Source organism: Acomys minous, assembly GCF_964271855.1.
Source record: "Acomys minous genome assembly, chromosome: 2".
In the NCBI taxonomy this organism is placed as follows: Eukaryota; Metazoa; Chordata; class Mammalia; order Rodentia; family Muridae; genus Acomys; species Acomys minous.
In genome coordinates, this window is record NC_140484.1 from 82,166,872 (window position 1) to 82,178,934 (window position 12,063).

General features: G+C 39.5%; 1 protein-coding gene across 7 annotated transcripts in view; it reads right to left on the reverse strand.

Annotated features, from left to right (window-relative positions):
* Positions 1–12,063, reverse strand: part of LOC311592011 (uncharacterized protein) — a 107,608-nt gene that overhangs the window by 25,984 nt on the left and 69,561 nt on the right. For 2 of the 7 annotated variants that reach the window (XM_084771930.1, XM_084771924.1), the window contains exons 1-3: positions 8,523–8,818; positions 8,175–8,265; positions 3,274–3,365 (exon numbers count right to left, since the gene is read on the reverse strand). The exons of 1 other annotated variant lie outside the window; for it this stretch is intronic. In XM_084771930.1, coding sequence (XP_084628056.1) covers positions 3,274–3,365; positions 8,175–8,265; positions 8,523–8,525 — 186 coding nt within the window. In that variant the 5' untranslated portion in view covers positions 8,526–8,818. 4 more of the 7 variants (XM_084771926.1, XM_084771928.1, XM_084771927.1 and 1 more) reach the window with 4 other exon arrangements.

Consider the following 12,063-nt stretch of genomic DNA (forward strand, 5'->3'; position numbering starts at 1 on the left):
TATGTATTATAATATAAAACATGTTACTGGTATACCTCACAACCCCACAGGACAAACAGTTGTAAAAAGAGCTAATCGTACCTTAAAAAAAAATACTTATTAAACAAAAGGGAAGGGTAAAGACACCCATGGATCGATTAAATAATGCTTTGTTGACTCTAAATTTTCTTAATGTAAATGATAAAGGGACGTCAGCTGCGGAGAAACATTAAACAATACAAAAAACTAAAAAATTGGGACAACCAATATTCTTCAAGGACTTAAAAAGTATAAAATGAAAACCTACAATAGTTTTAAGATGGGGTCATGGGTATGCGTATGTTTCCACAAAAAGTGAAAATATATGGCTACCAACTAAACTTATAAAGATTAGATCTGACCATATAACAAGTAAATCTTAAGAGCTACCTGGTTCTTTACAGCTTAACATTGTTCCTTACAGCTTAGAAAACTAATGCCCTCTTCTGTCCTATTGGTGTATATGCAGGTAGAGCCCTGTATTTACAAAAAACAGGACAATGCTAAAGACAACAGACAACATGGGTGATTTAACCCCAAAAACATGCCTCTGGCACCTCGAACAAGATGCCTCAAATGATGTTCCCTTAAAAAATTATATATATACTAACATACCTGTACTAATGATTTCTAAAGTCTGCTTACTTTCAGAACAAAAAACAAGACAATTATAAAGATCGAACTTCTGCCTCTGGCACTACTGCTTCTTCCAAAAATTGCATGCACATTAACAATAAATCAGCTAGCCAAAAAGATCGATCCCAAAAGGACTAGACAAAAACAGCTAGCTTTTCCAGCGCTTGGCCAATATATTATTTTTCTTAGGTACCCAAAAAATATTTTTCTCTTAAACAACATCAAGTAATTTTGAAAACACGATGCCCCCATTCCCAGTAGGTGAGATGGGTGTTTTTGGTGGGTTACCAATACTCATCTTTGCCTAACGGGGTTATTTACAATTAATAAAAGTTCATTTAGAGATTTCTTTCTTCTATCTTTCTTTCTCTCTTACTTTCTATCCCTTTTAATATTAAGGAAAAGGGGGGAAGGAAGGGAGGATACAGGGTTGTAAAATAAAGGTAGATTATTGAATCTACTAACTTCAAAAATTCTACATTGGTATTGTAGATTGATGGAAATTTAAGACTTTTGATTGATGAAAATTTAAGACTTCAACTTTTGCTTCACATTGATATAAACTTAAATTGTATATTCCATTCATTTTTGCCTTATGTATTGTATGTTATATGTTGACAAAATATTATATATTGTATGTTAGAAATTTACGTTCTTTTTGTTCAATGTTTATTTGATGTATTATTCATGTACCACTAATGTCTTATAAAAAACTGTTTGGAATCATCGGGGATAAAAGTTGGTATTTAGTTACGTAGAAATCCTATTAGATACTCACTTTGTTATAGAGCAGGTTTGTTTAATAGCTCGTATATGTCTTCAAAGGAATAGATTGATAACTGTAAGAATGGATAGATTTGCTCTTCAAACTCTTCAGAGATCCACAAAATATGGCATTTAATGATGAAGGCTTTCCTGACAGAGAGAGACATCCGCTCCTGGCCGCCTCTCCATTTGCATCATTGAAGATGGGGGCTTCAAGAGACGCTGGTGACAGAATGGTCACTAGACGGAAAAACTGCTCTACTACTGCTCTTATCTCTACTGCTGAAGACAGGATGATTGTCTGCAATGATCAACAATGATGCTAAAAAGATGACTGTCCAGCTTTAAAAAGAATAGATGGACCAGACCGTCGGATTTCCTGCTTCAAAAAGCAGTTCGTTAGATGTTTTGGGCCGATAAGGCTGAAGACTGATTGCCCCAATGAAAGAGAAAATTCGGTGACTATCCAGACAGTCTGCTCTCTCTGTACTCTGCAACTTGGAAGTTGCCTGCCAGCACTTCCTTTGTTAGATAGATTTTCCTTCTTGGGTTTCTGATGGGATTAAAGACTAGATAGCCACAGTGTTACTAGAAGCTTTAGTAGATTAAGAATTACAATTTCTCATGAAAGAAAAGGACTCTCTTTGGTAAGATAGTGGTATACTTTCCCTTAGGTTAACAAATATAAAAGGACTTTGTTATGTCTTTTTGTATGTCCTGATGAATATATATATATGTATATATATGTATATAGTTCTTAATTTTTTTTTTTTTAAAAAGGGGATGTGTGGGAAAGATTAAGCTTTGTCACAGGTGAAAGCAGTCTTAGCAGGCTTTACCCTTGGGGCAAGCCATGAATACCTTGTGACAGACTGTTTAGAGCCTTCCTGGGCTTGGAATTCAGGAAGCTGACCTGGGAACCCCACCGTGGCTATTGTTTTCCTAATTGATGCTCAAAAGGAGAAGGAGACCACCCTTTGCTTGTGACTGGGAAGGTGGGGCAAAGAAAAAACAACAGGTGAAGGCAAGCAGGGCGCTCAGAGAGAGCAAGGGACCAGATCAGCTCGCTGGACAGAGACAACTAAGGACCCATCCTGCGGAATGGATTCCAGAAGGTTTACTTTTCTGTCCCTTTAACCTTTTTTCCTTCTTGTATATGCTAGTTGGGTTATATAATAAAGTTTAATTGTTATTAAACAAAGCCAACAAATCACCCCAATTATTTATGGGGTGAATGGGTAATGAAAAAGAATACACATAAAATGGAACACTATTCAGCTAAAAAGGAAAGTGTAATGATAATTTGTTAGGAAATGGCTAGATTTAGATTGTGTAACATTAAGTGAGGTCATAGAGGGTCAAAAAGAAGAAGACGCCTTTTCCCTCATATGCAGAAGTAGCCAATAATATATATACATAAAAACAATGTACATGTGGGCTCAGTAGAACATGGATAAAAGAGAACAAGACTGGTTAAATATAAGTGATTAAGGTAGGATTGAATGCAGGCAACAGACAGACACCAGCTATGACAAATGATAGAAAAGTAACAGCCTTTCTACTTATAATTGTATCACAGGTGTTTCTGGGTTTTGGTGATGGGTAAGGTCATCAAAATATAATGGATATTGAACCTATTAAATCAAACGAGAGTCTGCAGAGCTTTTGTTCCTAGTGACTACTACAACCATACAGAAGTCCTTCCAGTTGTATAGTCTTTGGTTTGCTTAATTCCAGTGGATGATTTTCTTTGTTTGCTTCCAATGTGTTTTATAATAAAATTTTTAAAATTGTCAGAGGCAGCATTTCTAGAAATATAACATTTCTAGAAAAAAAGTAGACATGACCACTGACCTGAGACATGTTTACTGGAGAATCAGCCAGTTCTTTCTGTTTTTCTTCTCTGAATTTCTCTTTCAGGAACAATGAATAGTCAGCTTGCTGCCCTTTTCATATAATGGGTTAAAAAAGAAAAGGAAAAAATTAATACCGTAAGCTGTTAATGAACAGTGCAAACCACATAGAAAGGTTCAAATAACGGATTACTACCACAGTCCGCTCAGTGATCTCAAAGCCAGGAGACCACGGAGCCACATTTGAAGCTGGGAGAGAAAATCACTGTCAACCATATCGTTTCATCCAGAAAAATAGTCTCTTTAAATTGATGGAGACATAAGGGCACTTCAAGATAGTCACAAATTTATACAATTCGCGTCATCAAAGCAGCACAATACATACGTGTAATACATTACAGGCAAAATATACACAACAAAAAAAGAATTATCCATGAGAACAATGGAAATAATATACTTTGTGTAATAAATAGATAAATACAGGAGAACTGGGAAGTAATCATCCATGGACAGGACAGCATAACACTAACTCTCACAGAGAAGGAAGAATACTAGCAATAATCTAACTAGAAATAACATAAAAAACAAAAGCATTGGGAGTAAAAACCTCATGAACAAAAAGTCTAGCGACTCTGGATGTCAATATGGAAAACCCTCAAATAAATAAACAAATCCTCAAGTTAAATAATCCTGCCACAGGATGCGGCTCTTCTACTTTTTGACATATGCTCAAAGGACTCAATATCCTACTACACAGATACGTGCTCACCTATGATCATTACTGCTATATTCATAATAGTGACAAAATGCAAACAACCTAAATACCCTTCAACTGACAAATGTATACTGAAAATGTTGTAATATACACTATAAAATATTACTAAGCTAATAAAGGAAATGGAAATGGTGAGCTTTGCAGGTAAATGGATAGAACTAGAAAAGGTCACACTGAGTGGAATAACCCAGACACAGAAAGACCGAGGTTGTATGTTCTCTCTCATAGTAAGTTCCTAGCTCCAAATCTTCAGATGTGAGGCCACAACCTGGGAGAAGTGCAGTAACAAGAGAAAGTTAAAAGAGACCATGGTGGGGAGTGAGGGAGCAACAGAGAGGGGAATAACAGGGAGTAAGTTATCTGAAGGGGGAAATGGAAAAACAAGGGGAGGGATTTATTCATGGAGAAGCAACAGATATAAATACAGAAAAGGTGAAGTAAAATAATTGTAAAGATGCCTGAAACAAACATAAGAAATTTTCGAACCACTGGGGGAAAAAAAGCCCATAGTACCTGTAAGTCTATGTCTGCACATAGTATAAAGTTTACATGAAAGTTTCCCACCTGGGTTGATAATGCTCACAAGAGCCATAGATTTTCTAACAAAACCACCACCAGGCATGAGAAGCCTGCTTTAAAGATGTTGGATATAGCTGTTCAAGAGACTGCCAATATATTACAGGCTGTTCCTATCGTCTAGAGCCGCCTACTAGAGGTATAAGTGGGTCCCTATTGTTCAAGGAGCCATGCACTTAAGATATATAACCCAGAAGCCTTGATATGGATCTGATATTAAAGAGTTCTCCCCGGGGCCTAGATTCCATGGTAAAAGAAGGCAACATGCAAGATTCCAAAGGAGGGAGCCAAGCAACCGTCCTACCCAGCTTTGACACCTATGAATCATGACAACGATCTGCACTGCAGGATAACTCTAAGGGTGCGAGAGTGGCACACATGACTTGGTGGTAACCAATACCTCCTATTTGGACTTACAACTCCCTAAACAAAAGGAAATCATGCCTGATACTGGAAACCTAGCCAGTTTCTCTAGGGTTAGTGAAGTCACAGATCTTGGAGGAGAACCTACAAACATGACTTTACTAAACCAGCATAATCCCTAACACTAATTGCTAGAGATGAATTTATTCCTTACCCTCATCAGAGAGAGTTCTTTTAGCAACTCATGGAGATCATTACAGAAAAGCACAATCAGTCAAAAATGCAGAGTTGTAATGCTCAGTCCTGCTTGATACATAGCAACATAACTCCTACACCCAAGGCTTGGCGATCACTGAGAGGGAGGAGAGAGGAAAATTCTGTATCCTGGGAATGTCCAAGAAGCGACTTGCATGAACTCTCATAAATATGGATGCCTAAACATGAAGTTAACGAGGATAACACCAGGAGACATTCTAATATGGAAGGAAGAAAGGTCACTAGGCTTTAACCCTAGTCAAACACTAAGCAATTCTAAGAGTTGAGAAAATAGTCTTCCCCAGAAAAGAGGACACCATATGGTTATCCAATGCCAAATGTTCATCTCCAAATTACTCTGAGTATAGGTTGTATTTTTATATTAAGGAATACACACAAATATGTAACAACAATAAAAGAAATTAACAACTAATAAATGTGTAAAATCAAGATTTTTGGATCATCTAAATTTAAAAAATCAACTAGAATGGCTTTATAATATTTTCCATTGTTGCTACTCACATAAATAAAACTTAATAGAGGGCTAGAGAGGATGGTTAATGGTTCTGAGACACTGATTTTCTTTTGAGCCCTTAGGAAAAAAAAGTAAATCCTTCAAAGAACTAATCAAGAAAACTTTGATTCATGCAAGGAACTGAGGAAGATGTTAACTAGAACATGGAAAGATGTTTCTCTCAGGCACAATGGGACATAATACTGGGAAATTCCAGTATTTCTGGGTGTGGCTTACGTGACCAGTTCAAACTCCACGGCACTTATTATCCTGAAAAGATATTTTTCAGAAATTTTAAAGAGAAGCCTAGAATTTGTATTGATGCACAAATTCCCTGAATACAGAACAATTCCAGAAAAAGATGACAGTGTTGGAGCTATCCCAGTGTGATTCCAGATTAGCCCAAAGCAATAGAGCAGCAGCAGATCCAAAACCTGCCCAACTGCAATGATCTCGGGATGTCACCAAAATACCACAGACATTTCCTGCAGACTAGATACTCTCTTGAAACCATTGTATTGGGGAAAACATCGATCCACATATTAAACCATGAACCTGGGTCCAAGTCTCTCCTGCCAGACAATGAAGCACAGATTTTCATGTATGGCCTGAAACAGTGAAACCTACAGAGTAACACAAAGGGGTTAATACAAGAGGAGGAACTGAAAAAAATCGAGTGAAATACTAATATGAAAAGTACGAAGAGACAGCTTACATGGGGCATATATTTGTTGTATCTGTTTATAGTATCTATCTACAGTATATGGATAAATACCAAGAATCTATCAGAAACATCAAAACCAGGAGTCTATCCAAAAAGAGAGAAAGTACTAATGTAATCAATAACTAGGCATCTGGATGCACAGCAACAGGAAGAGCCAATGTGTACATATTAAAAAGCTCTACACTGTAGGTCACAATATAATGTAAATTTAACATACACAGATTCCAATCCTCCCTTGTCAGTGTCCACACTAAAGTTCCTAAAAAATAACAAATACATTTTCCAGTAACTCTTTAAATGTAAATAGTTAATTTCCCTACACTAAATAAGGAAACAGACTAGAGTATTCAAAAATAACAGAAGAAAATAAAACTTAGCTTTCCTACAAAAGATTTATTTCATATCTAAACATAAAATACTTTAAAAAAAGGATTTTTTAATGCCATGAATACGGATTGCTGTAATGATAACTGATGACTATAATTATACAAGTGACAAAAAAAAAAAAACAAGATTAAAGTATGGAGGAATGCCTTGAGTGCACACAGCAGTTGTTAATAAAGCACTGTTTAGTCAATGAGCTGGGCAGAGGACAGGAAGTGGAAGGCAGGGCTTCCAAAGGAGGTTGGAAGAGGCAGTCGCTGCACAGTTCAGAGTCGGGGAGAGAAGCTGCCCAAGGAGAATCAGATTGGCAAGTGACTGGGATATATGTAGGTTATGAGTCCATAAGATTAGACTAGTTTATTTTAGTTAACTAGTAGATGACTAGTCCTTTAGATTCCGCCCAGGGTAGCGCTTGCAGCATTAAAATACACTTGCCTCATTGTATCAGTTATTGGCTTCCTAGGCCATACAGAAAAGATAATCACAACACTAAAGTATTGAAATAGAAAATAAAGAGTATTAGCACATGGCAAAATGGTCCAGTAGATAGTCTTTGGTCAACACAGGTACATGCCACAAAACCTGGATGCAGACTAAAAACAGGAGAATACATAAAAAAGGTGAAAATCCACACATTGCCTAATCTTCTTTTCAAATGTGAGGACATCACCTCGAAGGGGGGTTTGTCCTCTCTAAGACTCCGAGCATTTTCTTTTACAGTCCAATTTGTATATTTTATAGAAACTAATCCCGAAAAACCAAGGGACAACAAAGAGCCAGAAAACACTAAGAGGATCATGCCTAGAGGTGAACTACTTGGAATTGACATGACAACACATGTTAGGCCATCTCTATGGGAAGACAGTACTATTCTTATCAAAACTCTGTTGCCATTATTTTTCAAGTATGGGGAGATTAACACTAAGGGCTAGTGAATGTGCTAGAATTCCAAAAGCAACAAAATTCTAAACACAATAAATGAACCTAGAGTATTACTTTTCATCATTTTATATTACATTAAAATCATAGAAACGAAAACCAGTTAATTTTGGTAGGAAGCTCTGATTAGGGATGTACATGGAATAAGCACAGCATCACTAACATGCACAGTCAAATGCACTTTTATTTGCATCCTATTATCAATTCTTCTCTAGAAAGTCTTCTCATATCTACAATAGGATAATCCTGGGAGATTTTACACAGTGGAGGCTTCCACAGTTGTTTGTAGTGACATAAAATGGCAGTAAAACTGATTTCATGTCCCACTTCCATCTTTACTTGAACTCCATGCCAGCAAGCCCTACCACATACCTGGATGCTTTGCCACTGTCTCTTCCCTCTCCATCTTCCAGCCCTCTTGGTTCTGCTCCACAGCTGAGCAGGTCTGGGTGGTCAGTGAGCCCTGCACAGGACAAAGAGACTTTTCAGAAAGCACCTGGATTTCTAACACAGTCCTGTGCTCAGTAGATAAAGGGAGGATTCTACAATAATTACCCAGCTGCCATGCACTGTCAGAATGCTGAAAATACATAGAAAGCATTTTCAGTTAGTGTAACTTGAATCTCACATCCAATCACAGCTCAGTCAAATCTCAGGGACAGAAACAGAACTGAGTGATTGGGATGAGAACACTATAAACTAGGGAGGTTCTGAACTTACCATGAACTAAAATGATGAAGGCCTTCCCCTCCCAAAGGGACATATAGTTGCTGAGTAACTTGCCAAGAAACCCTGAGGAAGAGCAAGGGATGCTGGAAGCAAACTATGCTCAACCACAGAAACCAGACTGCTGTAATTCTGCAACAACCAGTCTCTGTACAGAGCCCTCCCAGCAGGGTCCAGACATTGCTCCTCTTCTGAGTGAAGTCCACAGTCACACCCGTGGCTGTGAGCTGACCAGAAAACAAACAAACAAACAAAAAACAAAGCCAAAAGCACAACATTTGAATGGTTGTATTGGTGCACACCTTTAATCCTAGCACTGGGAGTCAGAAGTGGTGGAACTCTGTGACTTCCATTCCAACCTGGCCTACGCGGTAAGTTCTGGGCCACACACAGCGTGTTCAGGTCTCAAACACAGCAAACACAAGAATCAAAAGATAGCAGTTTTGGTCATGTGTCCATGGACAGAGATCTAACTGTGAAAATACGGTCATTGATACCTCAAAACAAATCAGCCCCTTTTCAAGCTCGAGAATCTCAGCACAAAAATACACTTTTCTCCTCTCCTCTCCTCCTGAGTCCTGGGATTAAAGCTGTATGTCAATCAAGCCTGAGAAAGACATTGTTCAGAAAGTTGTATTTACATCACAGAGTGCATGTCTGAGATGCAAAATTAATGGTGGATCAAAAGCTTACTTCTATATGCTAATATTAAAACAAACACCAAAACCCCTGTACTTTTGTATTCAATTACATTTGCAGCTGCTCTTTCATGACTAATATCTAAAAGCTCTCCAGGGATGACAAGTCACCTAGGAAGTCCCTGGGTATAACAGGGGAGTTAGTGTGGACAAATGTAACTCTCAAGAGTTTTGTCCTTTCCACCATAACAAAGAGAATTGGCTTGCAAATATCAATAGATAAATTCAAATATTCTACTAAGAACATTTTGGCGGTCAAAAGATCAATGAAAAAAAAATCAGATCAGTCCAGTTCACATGAGCTAAAATTTATGGACAAGAGGAGACACCCACACGGTAATTTCAGAGTTGGCTTCCTTATGAACAGCAGAGAAACTGGTCGGTCACACCCATGGTCCCTTCCTGCTTGTCTCCCGCCTGCAGCTCCTCTGACCTGGAAGGTGTAGGGCGGCCTTCCTAATCCGTGGTGACTTCCTCAGGCCGCCGCGCGCAGCACCCGCGGCTACGGGTACTTTTCGCTTACCTTGAACTCCGCCTTATGCTCTGAACCCAGGTCGGCACCACGTGATTTCCCACAGCGCAGGCCTGTGAGCTCTGGATGGGAACTGGTCCTTCACACTCCTGGCTTTGGTTTTCAGTACAACTTCCAGGAATGCCTGCTTCCGCAGACGTCACTCCTTCCCCACCTCCCCCTCCGCCTTTTTAAACACCCTCTTAGTCCTACAACCTCCCAACCTCTGTGCTTCCGGGTGCGTGGCCCCGCCCCTCGGAGCCCGGTCCCGCCCACTTTCTCCCTAGCTGGCTGCCTTCCTCACAGCTCCATTGTCAGGCTACCCTAGACCAGCTCTGCACTGTCTCCCCAGCTGCTTGCTACCAGCCTGGACTGGAACTGAGTCTACAAGGACGGGGCACCTTGTAGTATCTGAACACCACCCCTTTTATCTTAACCCTTCAGATAAAAGACATGCAGCCTCGACTTGACTAACAGCCTCTGGGCTACACACTTCATACCTAAGAACAACAGGCTAAAAAATCCGAAGCCAGACCACACAAACATGAGAAGCCAAAACCAAACCCTGAAATTTTGACTCCGGGAGAGACGTTTCAGGAACTTGGATTTGAAAATGAATAGCTGTCTCAAGAAGTCAGTGGTCAGCCCATTGCTAACAACCTAGGGCTGAGCTCATGCCGTGCTCTGCTGCTTTCACCACTCATTTTACTACTCAGAAACAAGTTAAGTGTTCTGTGACTTATGCTAAAGGTGCTCTAGGAGAGAAATAATTGAAAATGTTCTTTCCCTCCCTCTCTGCCTCCCTCCCTCCCTCCCTCCCTTTCTTTTTAAGGGAGTGATGAATGCAGAGATTGTTGGCTGTCCCACATGCAGAAAATAAGTAAGGTTTGTCATTGCAGCCCTTAAAAAGGCAGTTACACCATTCCCATTGTAGGAATTCTGAAGAGATGGTTAGAAAATAAGGGAAAATGGAGGAAAGGCTAGAACATGACATTCTCTAGACTCCATATGGCTATTGTAACCAGCAGCTACCTTATAAACCTGTACTGGCTTCACAGAAGACCACAATCAGTCTAGTAAAGGGAACATCTCCAATGTTGACTATAAATAGATTATTAGAAGACTCACCAGCTTTAGTTGTTATCCTCTGCTGAGCTCATCATGTTGGCTCTGTTTATTAACAATTAAACTTTATTATACAACCCAACTATCATATACAAGAAGGAAAAAGAGGTTAAAGGGACAGAATAGTAAACCTTTTGGAATCCGTTCCGCAGGACGGGTCCTTAGGTGTCTCTGTCCTGTGAGCTGGTCAGGTCCTTTCCTCTCTCCGCTCGCCCTGCTCGCCTTCACCTGATGTTTTTTCTTTGCCCCACCTTCCCAGTCACAAGCAAAGGGCGGTCTCCTTCTCCCTTCGAGGGTCAATTAGGAAAACAATAGCCACGGTGGGGTTCCCAGGTCAGCTTCCTGAATTCCAAGCCCAGGAAGGCTCCAAACAGTCTGTCACAAGGTATTCATGGCTTGCCCCAAGGGTAAAGCCTGCTAAGACTGCTTCCACCTGTGACAAAGCTTAATCTTTCCCACATCATCAGGCACCAAAGTCACAATATAACACTTGTCTCTGGTTAGTCTCAGGTAATATGGTTGGTCCCAGGTAATAGGAAAATGAAAACAATAGAGTGCTTTTTGGTATTGTGGACCAGGTTAATGGAGGTAGAGGTGAGAATGGGTCGTATCTGAGGTGTACATGTTGGTGGTTGGTCTGGTGCTATGAATTTCAATGCTAATTACTGGCCCCAAAGGTCTGGTCCCTGCTCACATGAGCACATTCTCACTACACCTGTCCTTGTTGTGTAAACCTTGCTCCACCTAATTTAAAGCTGACTGGTTAATAAAAAATGCTGATGCTTGAGACTTGGCAGAAGGGAGGGGGTGCAGTTTTGAGGTTGTGAGGCTGGAGGTCAGAGGACATGAAGAGAAGGTGCAGGAGACGAGAGTGGACTGAGTCCAGAGACGATGATAATGAAAATACCTTGGAGCTCGGATGGGAGGGAGATAAATTCATAGTGGGATAATAGATTAGTTAGTATGTTCACCTGTGTACTTAATTCTGAACAAATCATAGTCTCAATGTGTGGTTATTTGGGGAAAATTATTGATTAATGAATAAATTTTATTAAGTATATGACTGTATATTAATTATTAATATTTATGAAATTGTGCACACACAGACACACGCACACACAAACAAAGCCACATACTGTGTGTATATATATAGTTGATTAAATTTGGTGTGTTATATATACCAGGAAACTCATCTATTTCA